This window comes from Microcaecilia unicolor, chromosome 2, assembly GCF_901765095.1.
Source record: "Microcaecilia unicolor chromosome 2, aMicUni1.1, whole genome shotgun sequence".
NCBI lineage: Eukaryota > Metazoa > Chordata > Amphibia > Gymnophiona > Siphonopidae > Microcaecilia > Microcaecilia unicolor.
This window is the reverse complement of record NC_044032.1, coordinates 470,617,589-470,641,777: the sequence shown is the minus strand read 5'-3', so window position 1 is coordinate 470,641,777 and position 24,189 is coordinate 470,617,589. Positions and strand designations below refer to the sequence as shown.

The 24,189-nt window shown below is 40.1% G+C and overlaps 1 protein-coding gene across 1 annotated transcript in view; it reads right to left on the bottom strand.

Moving 5' to 3' along the window:
- CTNNA2 (catenin alpha 2) overlaps positions 1-24,189 on the bottom strand; it is a 1,714,656-nt gene that overhangs the window by 139,672 nt on the left and 1,550,795 nt on the right. Inside the window, exons 14-15 of the mRNA XM_030191022.1 lie at positions 18,183-18,296; positions 2,819-3,000 (exon numbers count right to left, since the gene is read on the bottom strand). Coding sequence (XP_030046882.1) covers positions 2,819-3,000; positions 18,183-18,296 — 296 coding nt within the window. The remainder of the gene's footprint in view (positions 1-2,818; positions 3,001-18,182; positions 18,297-24,189) is intronic.

Sequence of the window (24,189 nt, the reverse complement as noted above, 5' to 3'; positions counted from 1 at the left end):
GTTATAAATTATTTTAGAGAATGCTTGGAAACATACTTGATATAATTTTATCAATAATTTGAGCATGCAGAACAGAATTGTACAAAGCACCTACTATTCAGACATACTAGGATAATACTATAATGTGGGCACCTACATTTAGGTGCCATATTCGCATATAACTCTCTAGAATGCCAGCATATAGAAACAGAGAAACATGTAGGTAGATAAAGACCATATGGCCTATCCAGTCTGCCCATTCATTTCCCTATCACTCCCTTAGAGATCTTATGTACTTGTCCATGCATATATATGCATATATGCCAAAATGTTTGTGTTATGTTTATTTATTTATTTGTTACTTTTGTATCCCACATTTTCCCATCTATTTACAGGCTCAATGTGGCTTACATAGTACCATAAGGTGTTTGCCAAGACCGCTATAGAAACAATTACAAGGTGAAAATGTGGTAGAAAAGGTGCGTTTGTTTCAGGCACAGTGGAGGTCGAAGAGAGGGAAGGTTATATGGAGGGGCATAATCGAACGGGGGTGGCCATCTATAAGGGCGGCCATCTCTAATGACGGCCCGGCAAGCGGCGTACCCGACTGCATTATCGAAACAAGATGGCCGGCCATTTTTCGTTTCGATAATACGGTTGGGGCCAGCCAAATCTCAACATTTGGGCCACCCTTAGAGATCGCCGGCATTAGAGATGGCCACCATTGGTTTTCGCCGATAATAGAAACTAATGGCGGCCATCTCAAACCAGGTCAAATCCAAGCCATTTGGTCGTGGGAGGAGTGAACAGGTGAACAGATCAAATATGCCCCCTATAAGCTTTTTTAATGACTTTGTATATATCTCAATAGCGTGCAGTTCGTAGGTGGGCAACATCTGGGTGGAGCAAAGGCAGAGCATAGTTACATATGTAATTTTGTAGAATACTTTAAGCTATGCATATATCTTTGAATTAAAAACACACACACTTACACCAACTGTATGACTGGCATAAGTACTAGCACCTAGGTGCACAGGCACATATATACCCAGTTGTGCTAATATTCTATATAGGAAAGCTGGCACCTACTTATCTTTAAAGAGAATATAGAGGCAATGGGACACCATAAAATTAGCACAAAAAATCACGATGCCAAGTGACAATACAGTGTCACTTATTTTCGAGCATTTAACTATGATCACCTACACCATGTCAACAGCTGGTGTTAAGAGTATGCAGCTATCTGGCACCGCATTCATACATTAGTTACAATATTCTGTAAGTTATGTGCATATCCTGTAGATCCAACTATTGCCCACCGATGTTCTGCCCATGAGAGTGCCCATTTTCACCTATACACTAAAGTGAATGCGCATGTATGTTATAGAATTGTGGCTAGCACATATGAGGGTAAATGCCATAAATAGACCATTATTAAATTGACTTGGGGAAACTCTGCTGCTTATTTCTGGGATAAGCAGCATAAAATGTATTGAGCTTTTTTGGGATCTTGTCAGGTATTTATGACCCTGATTGGACACTGTTGGAAACAGGATGCTGGACTTGATGGACTTTTGGTCCGTCCCAGTGTGTCAATACTTACATATATGTGCTAGTATTCTGTAACATATGTGGGTATTCGGTGCCTGCCTACAGGTGCAAATGTATAGAATTGCCTTTTATGCCCTTATATGTAGGCACACAGTTATGGAATAACGTTCTACAGGTATCGGTATTCCCATGAGCATAGAATGAGTGGAACAGGGCATAATCAGCACTTAATGTGTGCATTCTACAAAATAAATGCATATGCATTGATTTCTACTATAGATGCTGATGCAGGATGGGGAAAAAACATGTCTATATTTTGGGTGAAAATTGGGCTTTGAGCCTAGCTCATTGCTAAAGTATACTGTGTTTTTAAAACCACATATTTTCTTCTCTGGCTGAGAGATTTCTCAGACTGCTACATGATCGTGTTTTGTTTTTGTTTCTTTTTTTTCTCTGCATAAGTTTAGAGAAAGCATTCCCAACTAGTATAGAAAAATACATGCTTGGTCCCTTCTTATCAGTTAGTGAAAAGAACTACAGCGCAATGAAATGGGAATATCATGGATTTCCCATCGTTGTCTGAACACCTGTTGTAAACATGTTTTGTCTGCACTTTCTTATTGGAATCATCACCTCTTGGCTAAAGAAAGTATAATCTCTACTGTATGTTTCTTTTTTAACTTTTCAGGACACCATCTTAGGTCATCTGCAGCAATATCTGCAGGGACACTGTGTTAGGATTTTGCTTACAAATTTTGCTCGGAACAGTTTGCTGAAACATCTTCTGCATAGATGCTGGTACCAAGGCCTGTGTAAAAAGTTTTATGACTTTAGATCTGGTGCCTATGACTTGTCTTGCTCCAGTCCCCAGGACTGAGGAGCCCCTTTGCTTGTTCCTATGTGAATCTAGCTGATCCTTGTGATTATTTTCTAATTGTACTGATTGCTATCTGATGAATAATTGCTGAACCTGATTTGCTGTGCCTCCTGATTATCACCTACCACTAATAAAGAGCTAATTATACCTATCCCAGCCAGGGTGTCTGATGTGAGTTTTCTCCTTGCCAAAGAGTCATGCAAACAACTGTAAGCAGGGTCCTTGTCTAGGTCATTTGTGGACCTGGTGTTTGCTCACAGTTAATTCCGCCTTGGAGCAGGGACAATTTATTTTGTGGGAGCTTTTGGGTAGGCTATTTTACAAATGCATAACATATGTGCCTCACGTCTTCTGGCTGCCTAAGAGTTTTGTTAGCAAATTACACTGATTGAGTAAAGCTGCTTGACTTACCTTGTAAAATCTGTCATCTCCATCATGATCATGCACATTTGCTTAGCCAATACAATAATGTCATTTCCACTGTCATCCCATTTTGCCACTTCAGCATCCAGCTTGCTTTTTTCTTGGTGGAATATCTCCACTTGTTCAGCAATTTTAGCTTTCTCTTCCTGAGGGAGTTGAGCCATGATAGCCTGTGTTGAATAAGCAAACTATGAATTACAATAAGAAATCATCTGAAAGTTGTCTAGCCTGTAGATTCAGCAAAGAGCCAAAATGTAAGATAATATTGAACTTAAAAAAATGTATATCCAATTATCCATTTCTGACACTTTTCACTAATAAATATATTATTGACCTAAACATAGCCCAATGGGTTTTTATAAGAACATGTCAATTACTCAGTTGAATTATAGTATATTTCAATATAGCACTATACTCATAAATGGAGAAAATAATTCATGTCTCCAATGCATGAATTTGCATTCGGGTCATATATATGTAGAACATCACATGCAGAACTTTAAATCCTACATGTAAGGAAGAAACATGAAGAAAGCCTAACTTAAAAAGTAGTTTATTATCATTTAAACCAATTTTCTAAACTGAAATTAAACATTATAGATCAGAAAACCAAAAGAACTAAACATTTAATAATGGGGCATGGATAATCCAAAACTGCAGAACATAGCTGTTAGACTAGTTTACTCTATGGAAAAATATGAGATGTGACCCCTCTTTGATTAATGCTCACTGGTTGCTTATTTATGCCAGGATCATATTCAAGATACTTCATGGCTCCAAGATGACAAGTAGTAATACAGCACATTTATCTATGAGAACCGAAGACATTTTTGAGGTTTTATCCCTCCAATTTTTATTACTGTTACATCCTTACTGGTAATTTTTTCTCAGTAGTTTTTGATCCATAATACTGTATTCAATTAATTTCACATAATATCGATAGATGGCCCTTCAGATAGGTAATACCTTCTTCATCTTAATATAACTTTTATTCTAGGTGTTGGGTAAAATTTCCCTTTCCTGAAACCCAGCTTATTTATCTATTTTCAAATAGGCTAGGAGTTCAAATGTGAATTCCTCCACCTTCAGCTCTTCAGTTACGAGTGATAAGCACTTCTCCAAGACCAGCTAAAAAACAATATTATGTGTGGATCCTGGTTCTTGGTAATGCTTTTCCTGCTCTGTTTACTCTTTTGGATGAGAAGAGTGCTTTCTATTAGACCACCTCTAGTCACTCCTTTCCCTCTTCTCTAGTTGTCTCCTACTTTTCTTCTTCCTTTATCTCCAGCTTCCAGTAGCTTGCTGCAAACCTCTCTCACTACTGCACAAATAACTTCAAAAGCCAGGCTTTCCTATAAATTTAGAGGGGCTGAAATCATAGTAAAGATTTGTAATGCCAATAGAGAATTTGTAATAAAAGCTTAGGGATATATAAATGAAAATGTGTTTTCATTCCAGCAAAGTTGGTATTCCAGCAAGAGCATTGTATATCAAGAATAAGCCAAAACAAACCCAAGGGCCTTTTGTATTTGATCAGACCTTTAGAAATGTAAAGACTGCAGCTATAACAAGTATACAGTCAATAGAAGACTAAAGAATTAGGCTAGAATAGCAACTGTCAGTGCCACAGTGAAGTATTTGTTTTCCAGCTGAGCTGATAGTTAAATTGTTTCATGCTAATCCACAGTCATAATGCCTTTAGAACATATAATGCTATGTGTTAGTTTCTATGTGCATTTATCTTGAGTTGATACTCTGTATAGTGTGCAATGGTTTTACACTTCTGTAAAATTCCTACAGACTTAAAACAAACTAGTAAAGATAAATACACAGATTCTATTTATAGTATATCATCTTGTTCTGGTACAGAAGCTAATAGAAATCCCGCCAGGGTAGACAACTGATCTGAATGTCGGCCCAAATTCTTTTCATCCTGAGTAGTTTAATATGAATAGATTCATTGTATTATGGAATATGATCTAATTTCATTTTCTTTGTATATACAAAAGCCAGATAGAGGAAGAAAGAAAAACGGATCTGTACATATTAGATTTCTTGTACTAACCCTTGATTGACTCATGAATACTAAGTCACTTCAACCTTTTCTTTCAAATCCCTATAGTCATTAAAATATTGTTTATTTTTCTTTCCTGACCATTCATTCGGTCATTCCAACTAAAGTGAGGATATATGTACAAGAAAAAAAATCACTTGCCTATTCCCCATGGCAAGCAATTTTTCCTGGCTGATTTGCAAATAAGAACAGGTAGCTGAGTTTTTGCCTCAGTGCAAAGGGAAGGGAAATAGAAGTGTTTCTTTACCTCAGTCAGGGATTGGAAGGAAGACATTATTTTTGGCCCCTATCCATATTTAAGTAGAGGAAAGATCAGCAATGGAAAGAGGAGTCAGTATATTCGGACCAGAAAGTAGACTTGGAGGCATCTTCAGCCCCACTCATGCTTGAGGAATGTTACTCGAGGCAGGAACATTGGAGAATGAGAGGCCTGTGATAGACGTGGACTGGAAGATGTAGGACTGTGACTGACTGAGGTGTGGTTGGGTAGAGGGAGAAAGGGCATATGCCATGGAGGAATAAAATAAAAGAACTGCACCAGAATGCGATAGGAAAGTGTGCACTCATCTGAGAGTAGATATACTCAACATGCAGTCCTATTAGTCTCCTTTCTCTTAAACAAATGGTTTGGGGGAGGGGGCAGGAGTACATGGCAAATGCATTTCATCCCTGACTAATAAGTCCTAGATGAACTTTATAACCTTAGTATGTGCTAGAGAGTCTAGTGCCATGACTTACCCCTATGCCAGTGATATTTTATCCAATGGTCTATTATATAGCATATTTATAAGCCTAAAATAATTGGATTTTGTTTCAATGCCATGTTTCACCTTCATAGTACATTTGACAGAGCATTTTGAGACCTGGCTAAAAGATAGGAAACAGACATTAGAGATGAATGGTCAGTTTTCTTAGTGGAGAAAAAGCACTATAAATACTGGGTTTTTGTCTATGAATCTACTGGGGACTTATGCTTATTAACACATTTATAAATGATAAATAAAGAGTGAAGTGAAGTTGTTAAAATCGTGAGTGGATTATGAGGCATTGCAAGACGGCCTGGTAGATCTGGAGGATTGCTGATCTAAATGGTAGACAAAATTAAATGTGGATAAGTGCAAGGTGATGCATATAGTGAAAAACAGTCCATACTCTTAAGTACATAATTCTGGGTTACATATTAGGAGTCACCACTAAGGAAAAAGAGAGTCATTGTGGATAATATGTTGAAATCCTCAACTCACTGTGCAACAATGGTCAAAAAAGTAAAAAGAATGTTAGGATGTATTTGGAAAAGGATGGAAAATATTACAACTCTGTATCAGTCTATGGTGAGACTATACCATGAGTACTGTATGCATCTCTGGCTGTCATATTTTAAACAAATATATAGTAGTATTAGAAAAGGTCCACAGATGTGCAACTGGAATGATGAAAGAATGGAACTGCTCTATGTGAAGGAACTCTGAATGGGTTAGCATTCTTCAGCTTGCAGAAGAGACTGCTGAAAGGAGATATGAAAGACATCTATAAAATCATGAGGAAGTGAAATAGGTAAATAGGGGAAGGCTGTTTACCCTTTCAAATAGTGCTAAGATAAGGGGACATGCCATGAAACTAGAAGATAACCTAGATGGAAATGTTGCCAAACAGTTTTGGAGACGAGAACAATTTTAGATTTACTCTTGGAATACTGTTGAACCAAAGGGTTTAAACAGGGAGGTGGAGTGGTGGGCATATTTATAATAGTTTTTCTGGGTGTTTTTCATTTTGTATTTTTGTAAAACAGGTTTTTCCTGTAGCTTCTGGGTTAGTGACATCTCCAGGTTTAAATGGAACCGCCACTCTTCTGATTTCTTTAGGCGTCTGTTCATTTAGAAGCTCTGCTCATGAGGTAGACTTTATCCTTTATGCTTTATTTGAGTACTAAATCTGTTCAAATTAATTTGCTATGTTTTTAATGTTTTAAACATTTTTGTTTTCAGGGACGACAGTGTGTATAATATATATATATATATATATATATATATATATATATATATATATATATATATATATATATATATATATATATACACACACACACATACTAAGGTGCATTAGTGTTTTTAGAATGCCTACACTTAGCGCACGCTAACCATGTAGGCGCTTATAGGGATATTGTAGGCAATGTACATGGTTAATGTGCGTACATGGTTTACGAACGTTAAAACATTAACGCACCTATAATGCTGCTTAGTAAACAGGGCCCATAACATGGTATATCTGGCACTTGGGGGCATTAATCTAAAGAAGAGTCATGCTACGTTTATATGCCTGTACATATTTGAAGACCAACTTCTCCTTTTGACCTACAAGTGTATCCACTCCGCAGCTCCTCAGTACCTTTCCGCTCTCATCTCTCCCTACACTCCTCCCCGTGAACTCCGTTCGCTGGGTAAATGTCTCCTGTCGTCCCCCTTCTCCCCCACTGCTAACTCCCAGCTCCATTCCTTCTATCTCACTGCTCCCTATGCCTGGAATAGACTCCTTGAGCCAGTACGTCAGGCTCAGTCTCTGGCTGTCTTCAAGTCTAGGCTTAAAGCCCACCTCTTTGCTACTGCTTTCGACTCCTAACCACGACTCTCTTACTCAACACCCTCACTTATCATCCCTACCACTGCAATTTCCCCACCCCTAGCTGTCTGTTCGTCTGTCCAATTTAGATTGTAAGCTCTGTTGAGCAGGGACTGTCTTTTCATGTTAATTTGTACAGCGCTGCGTAAGTCTAGTAGCGCTATAGAAATGCTTAATAGTAGTAGTAGTAGTAGTGTTTGTCCCTTGGAAACATATGAGCATGTATTTTTATATATACAAATGTATTTAAAAAATAAAGAAATGATTTACATGGGAAGCTTTTTAAGGATATGAATATTTATTGTTAATCCTATATTGGATGGGAATAAGAACTGTACAATGAAACTAGAGGAGACATTTAAAATAAATTATTGAACATATTTTTTACTCAATCTACAATTAAGCTATGGAATTTGTTGCTGGAAAATGCTGGATGTGTGTTGGGTTTACCAAGGATTTAGACAAGCTCCTAAAATAAAAGTCCATACATCATTATTTACCATGTAGGCTTGGGAAAGTCAATGATTATCTCTGAATATGGACAATAAGAATTGAATAGGCTCCTTTGGATCCTTCTGTTACTTGCAACCTGGATTGGCCACTGTTGAAGACAGGATGCCAGGGTTTGATAATCTTCTGTCTAGCTCATTTTGGCACATATTAAGTTCTTATTTTCTAATGGACACACAACGAGGAGATTCTGATTGACTACAGAGCTAGAGAGGCTCCTGCTGCTGTCAGTACTCAGATGAGCTGTCAACTTGTCAAGCTGTCATTTTATACTAATACAAGATTAGTGTACCATACCATTCAATAACAATTAGCTGATTAAATTGTTTGGGGTGACATACCAATTGGTTACAAGAAATGTGATCCTAGTTTGCCTTGACATGCTCAAAATAAGGCAAAATAAAAATTACATACATCTAATTACTAACTTTTGACCAGGAAACAGTCACTTTTAACAACAAAAGCTGAGATTCGTTTTGACTCTAGTGTTCAGCAAAAGACATCATGCACTTAATGGCATATGACCTATATTTAAATGTCATTACATTTTTTTTGTCTATGTCACTTTTAATCAGCTTAAGTTTTTTCTACATATTCTCAAAATGTTTTCAGCTGTTAAAAATTCATAACTGACCTTTTTCACAAGTAGAATTAAAAAAGGTTATCCATAAACAGGAGATCAGAAAATGAGAAATTTGCAAGTTAATCAAATTAAAATTCAAAACGTGAGTTTTAATTAGGGCTTATCAAAGACACTCAGTAGTTTCGCATTTAAACACATTCAAGTATTTTCCTAGCGAGGGAAAAGTAAAGATGTAAATCACACAGAATATAAATGATGAACTGATGGGCCGGTCCAGTAAGCAGAATTGTATGATACCATACGAGAGACCGAGGTTCAGCTCTCACAACTGAAGTCTACTTCTCTGGACTCTGGGTACTGAAAGGCTATGAGATCACTGCCTGTATGAGAAAGGAAAACATACACTGAAACAGCTACTAGCTGGTTTAAACCTTCACATGGACAACTGTTGGGCCTGTGAAAGGTAGCTGTCCTTCATTTCCCTTGTGAATGTCATTAGGATGACTGGTAAAGACTGAAGGAGTTGTTGATCAAAATAAATAATCCTGCCCTTTGCAAATACCTTGCTCAAATACAGCCTTAAAGCCCCCCCCCCCCCTAATCCAACTACTTGGTAATAAGCAAGGACCCTGCATAATTGACACTATTCTATAACTTGCAGGCACAATAAGCATACAATTGTGCATACACATTTATAGAATTAGGAGGATTGTCTCTACCCCAGGCACAGGCATCTTTCATAAGTCAAAAAACCTATCTAAAAATGTTGACAGTGCTAGTTAGACCAAATTAGACAGATAACAAAAAATGTTTAAAAATGAAGAGATTTACTGATAAACAAAAGTATAACATTATCCACCTTATAATTGAAAGAGAAAAACGCCTAGATTTCGACCCAAATCGGGAGATAGACGTTTATCTCACAAAAACAAATAAATCGGTATAATGGAAATTGGACTGCACTCCATCGCGGAAGCGTACAAAGTTGATGGGGGCGTGTCGGAGGCGTGGCGAAGGTGGAACTGGGGCGTGGTTATCAGCCGAGGAGAGATGGGCGCCTTTCGCCGATAATGGAAAAAAAGTATGCGTTTGTAGCTAGAATTTAGGGCACTTTTCCTGGACCCTGTTTTTTCACGAATAAGGCCCCAAAAAGTGCCCTAAATGACCAGATTACCACCAGAGGGAATCGGGGATGACCTCCCCTGACTCCCCCAGTGGTCACTAACCCCCTCCCACCACAAAAAATGATGTTTCACAACTTTTTATTTTCACCCTCAAATGTCATACCCACCTCCCTGGCAGCAGTATGCAGGTCCCTGGAGCAGTTGTTAGGGGGTGCAGTGGACTTCAGCCAGGTGGACCCAGGCCCATCCCCCCTACCTGTTACAATTGTGCTGCTTAATGCTTAGTCGTCCAACCCCCCCCCCAAACCCACTGTACCCACATGTAGGTGCCCCCTTCACCCATTTGGGCTATAGTAATGGTGTAGACTTGTGGGCAGTGGGTTTTGAGCGGATTTGGGGGGCTCAACACACAAGGGAAGGGTGCTATGCACCTGGGGAGCTCTTTTACCTTTTTTTTTTTTTTTTTTTTGTAAAAGTGCCCCCTAGGGTGCCCGGTTGGTGTCCTGGCATGTGAGGGGGACCAGTGTACTACGAATCTTGGCCCCTCCCACGAACAAATTCCTTGGATTTATTCGTTTTTGAGCTGGGCGCTTTCATTTTCCATTATCGCTGAAAAACAAAAACGCCCAGCTCACAAATTGTCGAATAAAACATGGACGTCTATTTTTTTCGAAAATACGGTTCGGTCCGCCCCTTCACGGACCCGTTCTCGGAGATAAACGCCCATGGAGATAGACGTTTTCGTTCAATTATGCCCCTCCACGTAAGTTAAAAATAATATAATAATGACGGTAAGACCTGTGAGGTAGATCGTGTTTTTCATCACTATTCTAGCTTGTTAACACAAGTTTCTTATTTTGTTCTTGGCGTATCCATTGTAAATGTAGCTAGCTTGTATTCACTTATAAACAGTGCACTCTACAAGTTGGTGGTCTTACCGTCAACATTTTTAGATATGACAGTTTATGAGCGGTCCTATATTCATTACATTATGAAACTTAATTGTAGAGTGTTCTGTTAAACAAACATGGTCATTTGTGGCAAGCCTGGTGGCATTCTGTCAATTGAATTGTAGATGAGTGGGATGTTAAATAAAAACACACAATGCATAATACAGTAAGCTTGGATTAGTTGCGCTGTTTTTAACTACGCTCCGTTTGTTAATGAGTCATTTTACATCTAGAGTAAACAGACATTTATTTTTATAGTGAGCTCTTTTTACACATTGGGTCAGTCTTGAAAAGCCCGATTGAGTCCAGTTTCATTATATCATAGACCATAGTGTTGATTAAGAAGGACACACCATTTTCTGAGTTAATACTTCAGATGTCCAATGTTTGTGCTCTCTATATTTGCTTCATCAGTTCTTTGATGCTCCAATATGTATCAATCACAATTATACATCTTTTTATCTGTTGTGCCTAGGTTCTCGCACATACCAGTGTTATTGTTCTGCACTCACAAGTTTGTGTTTTCAACTTTGAGGCTAGTTTTCTATGCAACATTTTAATCTATTATTACTTGTTTTAACCTGTTGCCTCTAGTTATTGTTTTATTTGGACACCAATATTTCTTATTATCTTAGGGCCCTGTTTACTATGCTACGCTGTAGGTGTAAAAGCTAGCACTAGAGACACCCATATATTCCTATGTGTTTCTCTGATCTTTGAGATCTCCCAAGGAGCTTTAGTTACTATATAGCTAACTGTATTTTTACCTCTTAGTTTTAGAAAGGAGTTTTCCCTTTGACCCATATTATAACTAGGGGACAGGATTAGTTTTGGTGGGAACTTGCCAGGGAATAAAACCCTGAGCATATTTCAAAACTTTGGCTTTTGCCTCCCCAGCTACTGTCCTGCACATGACGGGGAAGCATATCCAGCACTAAGACCTTAGTCAACAAGCTACAGCAAAAGTACAGAAGAGAGTTTGGGCTACCCTAGCATTTTCCATCTCACAGATAGGCTGCAGAGAATACCTTCTCCTGCTTTAGACTTAGCCTGGCCTCAGAATGACATCCTATAGTATATCTCCTATCAAACTGAGCTCTCTTTTTCATCAAGCACTGCCATTTCCTCCCCTCACCCTCCCCACTGCCAGTTTGAACTTCGTGGGTGTGGCTTGGATCTCTTTCAGGGAGAGAAAACTAACAACTTATAGCAGCAGCTTCAGAGAGCATTTTCCATCTCACAGATAGGCTGCAGAGAATACCTTCTCCTGCTTTAGACTTAGCCTGGCCTCAGAATGACATCCTATAGTATATCTCCTATCAAACTGAGCTCTCTTTTTCATCAAGCACTGCCATTTCCTCCCCTCACCCTCCCCACTGACAGTTTGAACTTCGTGGGTGTGGCTTGGATCTCTTTCAGGGAGAGAAAACTAACAACTTATAGCAGCAGCTTCAGAGAGCATTTTCCATCTCACAGATAGGCTGCAGAGAATACCTTCTCCTGCTTTAGACTTAGCCTGGCCTCAGAATGACATCCTATAGTATATCTCCTATCAAACTGAGCTCTCTTTTTCATCAAGCACTGCCATTTCCTCCCCTCACCCTCCCCACTGACAGTTTGAACTTCGTGGGTGTGGCTTGGATCTCTTTCAGGGAGAGAAAACTAACAACTTATAGCAGCAGCTTCAGAGAGCATTTTCCATCTCACAGATAGGCTGCAGAGAATACCTTCTCCTGCTTTAGACTTAGCCTGGCCTCAGAATGACATCCTATAGTATATCTCCTATCAAACTGAGCTCTCTTTTTCATCAAGCACTGCCATTTCCTCCCCTCACCCTCCCCACTGACAGTTTGAACTTCGTGGGTGTGGCTTGGATCTCTTTCAGGGAGAGAAAACTAACAACTTATAGCAGCAGCTTCAGAGAGCATTTTCCATCTCACAGATAGGCTGCAGAGAATACCTTCTCCTGCTTTAGACTTAATCCTACCCACCCTACCCCTCTACCCACCCACCCCTAGAGTGAAATGTCTTATATAACCTCCCTATCAACCCACTCATTACTTTACCTCACCCATTTCTATTCTTCTATCACCTTCTCCCACTACTCCAACCAGAGTTACACCTAATCACACTGACCACCCTTCAACATCTTCTGTCCTTCTGTGACTGTTCTCTTGTGCTTGACTGCTTAAATATTTTAAATTTAAATGCTTTACTTTTTGTCTATTAGATTGTAAGCTCTTTGAGCAGGGACTGTCTTTCTTCTGTGTTTGTACAGCGCTGCGTACACTTTGTAGCGCTCTAGAAATGTTAAATAGTAGTAGTAGTAGTAATATCTAATCAGGATAAACTTCAGAACCTTTAGCAGTAGCAGTAACTGCTTGAACTTTGCACAATCACTGGGAGAGTAGGAACAGGGAACCCATTATACTCACTCCAGGTATCAAAGAAGAAAGGAGAAGCTCAGCATAATTGTATGTGTCCACCAGGGCACCCAGGACCAACTATTATCTGTACAGGCAGGATCCTGGGGCAGCTTCACAGGATTATAGCCACAGGTCTCTTGGAGTCCAATTCACACACAATTAAGTCCAAGCCACCTGAATCACTGTTTTGGATCCTCAGAATCCCTGAGTCTCTCAGCATCTTGACTAGACTGTAAATGATACCCTGTTGAAACTAGCTATACTATCCATACCATTAATGGGGAAATAAGGAAAGAATTTAAGAAAGGTAGAATGGAAGAGGAGCTCTTAAAAGAAGAGGGTTCAACACTGGTTATAATCGGAGACAATTTTAATCCGGTACTTGATCCATCTATCGACCGCAAATCAGGCACTAAGGGCTAGATTCTATACAAGGCACCTGAAAATTCCATGCAGAAAAAAAATACACCCAGCCATATTCGCTAACGCACAACTAAATGTTATAGAATAGGCTTAAATTTCTGCGCAGTATATAGAATTACACCAAGTGCCTCTCCACACAACCAAATTTAGTTGGAGCCATTTATACCATGTTTTACTTTGCGTAAATCCCGATGCCTAAATTAGGCACAGACCCCCGGATTTTATATAGCGTGCATAGAGAGAGCAGTGCCGAAATCGGCACGGATTCTATAACAATGCACACAATTAGCTTCATAAGCTAATGAGTGCTGATAACAGCACTTACACTAATTGACATTGATTAGAATTTAGGCACACAACTCGCTAAGCGAATTCTATAATGATATGCGCCGAACTTCTAACATGTGCAGGCAAAAAGGGGCATGGTTATGGGCAGGGAAATGGGCATTTTGTGGGCATTTCAAAATTTACACACCTACTTATAGAATATGGCCCACTACGCCTACATTTATGCACTGAGATTAAGAATATGATTAAATGAGTATAGATGGTATTTGTTTCATCAGCAAAAATAAGCCCTGATAGTACTACATTGCATAGAATAATCTCATCGATTTGTAGATTCAACATACACAGTAATAGATCATGTGGAATAAAACATTAGGGGAGGGGATAGGGGAAAATTGTACTGCAAAGAGAGCAACGATGGATATACCGATTACAATCTTTGACACCTAAAGGCATAGGCGTAGTTTGACTGTTTCATTTGGGGGGGCAAAAAATGGGCGGAGCATATTAGCATATCATTTGCATATATACATATGCAAATGAATATGCTAATATGGAGGAAGGAAATGAAATTTACAGGCAAAATATCACAGATGCACATTTCAAAAAGCTGACACATTTCAATGAATAAATTATGAATAAAATAAACTTTTATTTACCTTTGTTGTCTGATCATGTAGTTTTTCTATTCGCTTTGATCCCAGTGTCTTCTGTTTTATGCAGTGTCTTCTTTCCAGTAGGCTTCCCTCTGCTCCCCACCCTCCCAGTCCCATCCATCTCTTGCTCCTTCCCTCTGCTCCCCACCCCTCCCAGTCCCATCCATCTTCTGTTCCTTCCCTCTGCTCACCATCCCTCCGTCCCATCCATCTCTTGCTCCTTTCCTCTGCTGTGCCTGACCTCTCCAAATCCCATCCATCTCCTGGTCCATCCCTCTGCTCCCCACCCCTCCCAGTCCCATCCATCTCTTGCTCCTTCCCTCTGCTCCCCACCCCTCCCAGTCCCAACCATCTCTTGCTCCTTCCCGCTGCTCCCCACCCCTCCCAGTCCCATCCATCTCCTGCTCCTTCCCTCTGCTCACCTCCTTTCCCAGTCCAATCCAATTCCTGGTCCTTCCCTCTGCTCCCCACCCACCCCTCCCAGTCCCATCCATCTCTTGCTCCTTCCCTCTGCTCCCCACCCCTCCCAGTCCCAACCATCTCTTGCTCCTTCCCGTTGCTCCCCACCCCTCCCAGTCCCATCCATCTCCTGCTCCTTCCCTCTGCTCACCTCCTTTCCCAGTCCCATCCAATTCCTGGTCCTTCCCTCTGCTCCCCACCCACCCCTCCCAGTCCCATCCATCTCTTGCTCCTTCCCTCTGCTCCCCACCCCTCCCAGTCCCAACCATCTCTTGCTCCTTCCCGCTGCTCCCCACCCCTCCCAGTCCCATCCATCTCCTGCTCCTTCCCTCTGCTCACCTCCTTTCCCAGTCCAATCCAATTCCTGGTCCTTCCCTCTGCTCCCCACCCACCCCTCCCAGTCCCATCCATCTCTTGCTCCTTCCCACCCCTCCCAGTCCCATCCATCTCCTGCTCCTTCCCACTGCTTCCCACCCTCCCAGTCCCATCCATCTCCTGCTCCTTCCCACTGCTTCCCACCCTCCCAGTCCCATCCATCTCCTGCTCCTTCCCACCCTCCCAGTCCCATCCATCTCCTGCTCCTTCCCACTGCTTCCCACCCTCCCAGTCCCATCCATCTCCTGCTCCTTCCCTCTGCTCCCCACCCCTCCCAGTACTATCCATCTTCCCTCTGCTCCCCACCCCTCCCCCCCGCGCGAGGTCCAAGATGGTGACTCCGTTTACCCCCTCTCTTCCTCCCTCCCTCCCTCCGGCGCAGGCAGCAGTCTTTTCCAGCGTTCCTGGCAGCTGTAGCGATATACACGCTGCCTTCGGTCTGCCCCGGAAGCCTTCTCTTCAAGTTCCTGTTCCCACCTATGCGGGAACAGGAACTTGAAGAGAAGGCTTCGGGGCAGAGTCAAAGGCAGCGTGTACAACGCTACCGCTGCCAGGAACGCTGGAAAAGACTGCTGCCTGCGCCGGAGGGAGGGAGGAAGAGAGAGGAGTAGACGGACACGCTCCTCTCCGTCCGCTTGGCTTCCCTGCCCTCTCTGTCTGCGTCCCGCCCGAAAGGAAATGACGTCAGAGGAAGGCGGGACGCAGATAGAGAGGGCAGGGAAGCCAATCAGACGGAGAGGAGCGCGTGCCTGCATGTGTTTTTTTTTTTTTTTTAACTAATGGCGCGGCAGCGCCTCGCGTCGTTTGGGGGGGCACTGCCCCCCCTCGCCCCCCCCAGTCTACGCCTATGCCTAAAGGTGTTAATGGTGGTGTACAACTGAAAGTTTTCTTTTAAAATTTGTTTGAAGATTTTGACAAGATTAAGATGATTCTGATTTGATAATTCAAACTCAGCATCCTTTAAAATAAATGTACACCATTTTCTTTTGCTTTTATGAAGAGCTGAAGTTAGCATGGCACTATGCTGTGAAGTAAATGAGTTTTTTTCCCAGTTTGTATACAATCTGGGAGGCGGGGAATCAAACTATAAACTAAAGATGGAAGCTCAGTAATGAACTACTTGATAAATCTTTTTGTTTTTAAAAGTTTGGCAACACTGTGGAAAATGAGAAAGCTGGTGGAACTACCAACTGTCAGTTAATGCTAATTTGCTATCTTGCAAAATCGTATTAGTTTCTAAAATTGAAAAATTTTAAAATGTGGATAATTCTTTTAGGGGTCCTTTTACGAAGGTGAACTGAAAAATAGCCTGCGGTAGTGTACACACATGTTTTGGGTGCACACATTATCATTTTTCAGCACACCTGCCAAAAATGGCCTTTTAAAAGATTTTTGCCAAAAATGGACGTGCAGCAAAATGAAAATTGCCACGCATGCATTTTGGGTCTGAGACTTTACCAACAGCCATTGACCTAGCGGTAAAGTCTTATGCAGTAACCAGGTGGTAATGACCTACACGCATCAAATGCTACTTGGCGCGCGCCCAATGTGTGCATCCGAAAATAAAAATGATTCTTCAGACGTATCACAAGTTTGAAGCCATTAAGATTTCTGAATTTGACACTGTGAGGCTTAAATAAGCTCCTGAAAAAGGCTGATGAAACGGATGCAAGAGTTCTGACTGCGTGGGAAGAACTTGATCAACGTGTGATCGACCCTGCAATATGATAGTGCCTATGTGGATGCTTTGGGAGGGATGTCATTGAAACCTTATTTAGGGCTCCTTTTACAAAAGTGGTATTACCCATTAGCGGTGCACTGAATATGAAGAAGCCCATTCAATTCCCATGGGCTTTTTCCCATTCAGCGCATGCTAATCAGTAGTGCTGCTTTGTAAAAGGAGCCCTTACTTTGCAGGAGTAGCTCCGTATTTGTTACTAATCAAAAACAGCATGTAATTTTTTCTAAATGTACGCTGGATAACTGTTATGTTTTATTCATACTTTTCAGTCTTGTATTTTACACTGTATGTAACAACAGCATTAGTGTATTGTCACTGTCTTGTTTTGGGTACATTTCTGCATATTTAATGAAAATGTGATTTATAGGTACACAGTAACTCATGTATGAGGCAAAGCGTACAGGTTCCATTTTTCCCATTCACTGTGTAGTGGGACTGGTGTTTGATTCTGAGCTCAAGTCTTCTGATTCCCAGGCTGGGCTGGAACCTTCATGCATGGCCCAGTCACTTACCTTGGCTGTCACTGAAATGAATGGCCTGGGTAAGTTGTGAGGGAAGAGATTCTTGGATAGTAACAAATGAGGCTCCTTGGTGTCACATCCCAGCCCCAGTTCCAATTGAAATGAAAGACCAAAGGAACAACAGCATGAATGCATCACTGTTCAAAAGGAATGTGTACTTACTTTTGCTATCCACTGGGAATTTTTGTATATAGCAAAATTAAAATATTTTAAAGTAACAAACACTAAAATACAAGAAGTAAAGAGAATCTGAGTAATGCACAATGATTTAGCCTATCTTTATTTAGTAGCAACTGAAACATATAGCAGGGATATATTTGCTAATAAATGGCATTAATATGCTGATGGCTTTAAACATATTTTTCATCATGCAAAATGCCTCCAAGATTCTGTCCTGCTCCGTTCCATCTGGTTCTCTGTTCTAGTTTTGTCCAGAGCAGAAACAGTGCCACGTTTTATATAGTATAAATCCCAGTTTCATACATGTATGCATTTCAGTTATTAAGTGATATTCCCTGAAAACTGAGCTTTGCTAGGCCAGCATTCAGATATAGAGCTTTTCCTTAAAGTTTAAGGGTTTATGAAGTCTGTGGGTTTTGTACTCACTCTTGCACTCTGTCCAGCAATGAGCTGGTCATCTTCAGTCTGAACACTTGTTCTGCTGCGGACATCATAATCCTCTTGTTCAAAGTCTGAATCATCCTCTAGCTCTTCAGGGGTCTGCAAGTGAATGAAAATGACAAGATTATAAAGGATGCAAAGAAACCTATAGGCTCTGATGCCACCGACTATCTGTCCAGGACATATGGCTGTTTTTCATTTTAAATTAACTTGTCTGCAGGCAGCCAGGACCCAAAATTGAAATGTCCTAAAAATTAAGCTGTTCTTCCTGTTTCTGATATGTGACATTCATCACTGTTTTTCTGTGATTTTTCTTAACTCTGTTCATATGGTATAAATAGAACAGTAGAAAGTTTGTGGACAGAGATAATAAATGGAATACCTGAAAATAATATTACTGCTAGTAACTAGTTCTATTTAAGGAGTTGTCTGATAAGACAATTAGATAATGTATTTTTCTTTCTCGTGAATGAAACATGAAGACAGCCAAGCTTTTGATAATACAAATTTTTTAGGATAAAAGAACAGGGGCTAAAGCCTTTTTTTACCCTAAAGATATGAGTTTTCAGATAAAAAAAAAAACACTAGAATTATATGTGCTGTAGTATAGAGGATCTTATACTAAGGTGAGCTAACATTTTAAGTTTGTGCTAAAAATCAGCTGATGTTAATGCTGAGACACCCATTACATTCTTATAGGTGTCTCAACGTTTAGTTCCAGCTGATTTTTACCACGAGCAAAAAATGCTACCACACCTTAGTAAAAGACCCCCATAATATATTTTTTGGAAATGCTTTAATAAAAAAATATTCTTTTCAATTCATAGCAAAATGGTAATTAATCTATGACTCTATAATTTAAAATCTCTAAGGGCTCCTTTTACTAAGCTGCAATAACCACTAACGTTGTAATGCAACAAAAATGCCAAATGCATGATGTGCTAAACTGTCCTATGTTACTTTTGACATATGTTCATTCTAACTGTGTGGTATTTATATTTTTGAAATATATTTTTTTTGTATCGGGTGGAGATTAGGCATGGAAGCAGTAACCAGCTAGTGTGTACACATTAGCACATGCTAATTGGTTACCGCAGGATTAACACAGGATCTTCCTAAATAGGAAGCAATAAGGACTCCCATATTATTATTTTTTAATGGCCATGTGCTAATGAATCATTAGTACATAGCCATAAATGAAACAGATAGAAACAAGGCTTTTTCACGGCTGAAGAAGAAATGGGCTTGGTGCTTGGGCAAGATCCACATAAGAGCAGGTTAAGCACATTTCTTAGTGCAGCTTAGTAAAAGGACCCTTAAGAAAGAGTAAGTACCATGTTCTCAAACATATGAATATGCAAAATGATCAACATCAAGGTGGTATTAGACTCATATTAAAATGGAAAAGATAGATCATATAACTAAATAGGAAAAGATATATCACCAGATTTGGGGAGAAATTCTTCAAATTTACACTTACTAGTTACAGGAAAATTCAATACAAATCCACAATCAATGGCTAATTGGTTAGGGAAATGCCTCAAAATTTCTCTGACTCCATATCAAATACCAACTTAAAGTAGGGCTACACCAACCATTAGGCAGGACAGTTGCCTAAAGCAGCAGTCTGAAAATGTTCATGTTGTGTCATTTTTTGTTTCACTTATGGTCATGTTTGTTGTTTTTCTGGGGGGGGGGGGTTGTCTTTTTTTGTTGTTGTTGTAAGAGCAATGTGGTTAAGTGGAAAAAGCCCACAATCTTCTTAAAAAGCATGCCCTTTTTCAAAAGCGTCCTCTTTGCAAACACTGCACACTCTTTGTAAATAATGTGCACTCTGTCGGAAGAGAGTGCACTAATAATGACACATGAAAAAAACATGCACATCAAACAAATGCATATCCCTAGTAGTTTATGAGTTCAGCAAAGAGTGGCTTCAGTCATAGCAATACAATAGATCCTGACAACCACAACCTCTTTTACTAGCAGGAGGGTGGGCAGTGTTCAACTTATCCATTGACTCAGATTATTCATGGAGCGGTGATAGGATGATCATGATGTTTTGAGGAACTATGAGGCATGGGGCCTAAGTTAATTAGGGGAGGGGAGCATGAGGCTGAAATTTTGCCTAGAAAGTCTAACACACTGGCTCCAGCCCTGCTTCAAAGGGCAAGTTCTCTGCAGAAAGGGTTGTTAATTTGTAGCTAGAGTAAATAAAATGCACACATGTTATCAAATTCTACCATTGTTAATGTGTGTTATTTTACTATTGGTCTTATTTTATGCAGTGATGTCTCCTTACTAATAACTTGTGTTAGTGGTGTTAGCACTCAGCAGCTCACACTGCGGTCCTTTTACAAAGTGGCCTTAGTGCAGGTTTTTCCTCCATGCAAAGGCTGCTTTTACCATAGCCTGTAAATGGCCAATTTTCCATTTTTTTGAATTAATGGCCATGTGCTTATGTTCCCATTACCAAAAATGAGTGTGTGATTCCTTACCACCACCTATTTTGTAGGCGGTAAGGGCTCACAAGCCCATGCTATCAGTTAGCATGCAATACAGTGGCTGTGTTAACTGATTGGTGCTGGCACGCCTACTCTCCGCCCCTAGACACACCCCCTCAGAGAAAATTTTTTTAGCATGTGGTTTGCATGCACACATTAGGCTTTTACTGAAGGACACCTCAGTGCATCCCTTGGTAAGACCATTTAAGCTATGGTAAGTACATGCTAGTGCTTGCTGCTGCTTAGTGAAAGGATCCCATTAGTAGCTCTAGCTGTTGATCTGGCAAACCATCAAAAATGTTCACCAATATTTTTTAAAACTTTGCACATAACTATTCATATATAGGTAGTTTTCTAACAGAATGCCTATGCCAAAGTTCTAAAAAGACACCTATTTTATGCAATTTAACAAGGTACCCCATCAACTCTATGCAAGGATGTTGAAAAGGGGACTATTGGAAACAGGAGTAACTGGAAATTATATACCATATAGAAAAATCACTTGTCAATCAACCCCAATATTGTTGATATTTGTGGCATCCCTCTTCATGCAAATAAAAGTTCTGTCCATTTAAGCTTAAGTCCAAAAGAAAGATACCATGTGAAGTAATTTCACAGTACTTAGAAGCTATCGCTCCAGGAGGAACTTGGCAAGCTTTCAAAAATGCCAACATTAACCTGGCTTGACATCAAGTTTCATAAAACCGCTTCCTGTCTTTCAGATGAAACAAAAAGAGGCACATTTTCGAAAGAACGTTCAAGTCAGAATTGGGATGTTGTTCTCATAATGTCCAAAAAACTCTTCCATCTCACAGCCAGTCCAGATTTCCTGATTGAAAATATGTGAAAAGGACATCCTTATGCTGGAGACATCCATCCTGAACAACCACTTTATAAACTGAAGCACTGAAATTATAAATGGGGGAAAATAAGGCACATGGGGTGTCTGTCTGGCAACATTCTAATGAAAATGACCACACAGATATCCTTGTAGAACAGAGGAGTAACCTAATGGTTAGTGCAGTGGACAGCAAACCAAGAGACACAGATTCAAATCGCACTGTAAATTTTGTTTTGTTTTTGGAAATGTGATCCCTCCAGGAACAGAAAAAATACCTATTATACCTAAATATAGCAGGTGTCTTATAACTTTAAGTACACTATTTAAGTATTTTTCTGTTCCTGGATGGAGCCCCAGCTGACCTATAGTTGGGTTTTCCTTTCCAGTTTCACTTTCAGGGGAGAGGGAGGGGGATTAAGGAGAGGTCACAACTTAATCCCTCTAGTGATCAGCTGCTCAATCAGAGCATCTTTTTGTAACTTCGATGTGACTGAAACAGATCTAGATAAAAAACATCTTTTTTAGACATGGAGGTGTCTTCCCATTCGAAAATTACTGTTGGACATCCTAAGGTCGAGGGTGTATTTATTTGATTGACCGCCTAGGGCAGTGCCATCAAGGCAGTTTACAGTATAATAATATCACAAAGAAAGAAATGAAATATAATATAAAAGGGAAAGATTCTGCAAACTTGCTATATCTTACAGGATCCCAGGATTAGAGCAGACCGACATGATAGCAAAGAAGTCAGATGTTAAAAACTGACTGAAACAGATACATTTTTAACAGGACTTAAAATAAGAGGAAGGGCCCCTTACATAGTAATATAGGAAGGGCATTCCACAGTGTGTGTCCTACTACACTGAACATCAATTTCTGAAATATACTTTGAGTCCTCCCTAGTCCCACCTAAAACACACCCACAACACTCCTCCTTGCTATCTGGACAGACTTCAGCATGAAATGTCCAAATTCTGACTTTCCAAAATCATGATTTGGTAGTATTTAGCAGATGGACCTTTTTTAAATGCATTTTGAGGCATCCAATTGTTTTAAAAATGAGTATCAAGGCCTCTCAAATGCCTACTCCCTGAGGTAGATCAACAAAATTTGATGTTAAGTTGGGCAACTGTTGGCATTCTCAAAAGCTTGTCAAGTGACTCCTAGAATGCCAGTCTCCTGGTGGTATGGAATTTACCAACCATCTAATCAAGTATTTTATATAATACCTTTCTTTTGGACTTACTAAGCTTACATGGTCAGAAGTTAGATTAACATGAAGGAATTTCAAAAAGTAAAAAAATAAATGCTGAGATTGATTGTTAAGGGATTGATGACTGAATGAAATGGAGCATTTTTGTATATAATACAGTCTATAATTGTTCCTGTTTCTGAGGATCCTCTTTTCACTATCATTGCCATAGTAGTATAGAGTTGGTGGGGTGTTTTGATCATTTTTCTTTTTTTTTTCCCTATATGTTGAAGGTGCATTGTTAGCGGTGTATTTTATAAAGCAGTAAATGGAAGTGGGAAGTGGACCAATGACTTCAGAGACTGGGACAACTAGATCAAATACAAGAGATTTTATTACAGACGCGACACAGATCCATGTTTCGGCCACAGACCTGCCTCAGGAGTCTGTGTAGTGTGTATGATTAAGTAAAATGCCACAGGAAAAAGAAAATAATGATCTTGAAAAAGGCCTTGAAAAGACCTAGGGGCTTAAACACGCAACAGTGCGTCACACAGCTCTGTCATCATTTGGCTCCGTTGACAGAGCTGCGTGACATGCTGTTGCATGATTAAGCCCCTAGGTCTTTTTCAAGACCATTATTTTATTTTTCCTGCGGCATTTTACTTAATTGTATACACTACAGACCTCCTGAGGCAGGCCTGTGGCTGAAACATAGGTCCATGTCGAGTCTGTAATAAAATCTCTCATATTTAATCCAGTTGTCCCAGTTTTTGAAGTCATTGGTCCACTTCCCACTTCCGTTTGCTTGTTGGTTTCATGGGATTTTGTTGTTCATCCACCTAGGTGGATTTCCCGTCCCCATATTTTATAAAGCAACATAGGGTCAATATTCAGACAGTGACAGTGAGTGTTTTGCTGACCACTGCAGGCGTTTTTCCTGGATAGTCAATGCTGGACCAAGTACGGGCTTCAGCACTGAATATCCAGTTTACGCAGTGCTGGCTAACGCATGTCTAATTTAAGTCGATATTCAGAACTTAACCAGCCATGGGTTGCCACATAAAGACAGGACTGTGTTTTATGCAGTCCCATTTATGCAGTTACCCTGAGCGGTTAAATGCTGAATTTCGACTGGGTGCTGCTGAACATTAGTAGATATGTATGGCAGGGTATGAATAGAAGTACGCATTATCTTGTCAATACATACACATGTGTATAGCCTCAGTTTTGTAAGAATCATCTTCTGCATGTAAAACATGCATTAGATATGGAAAATGCTTTATAAAGTTACACCCAAAGAGTAAGCACTTTTATAACAAACTGTTTAAGTTTTTTTGTCAGGGATACATACACCAATTTTAAAAGAGAAATGCAACTTGTACAGTATATGTCGCGGCCCTGAGGTCACTCGGGTGGAGGTGAGCTCTCGAGTTCTCCCGAGCACTATGAGGCCCA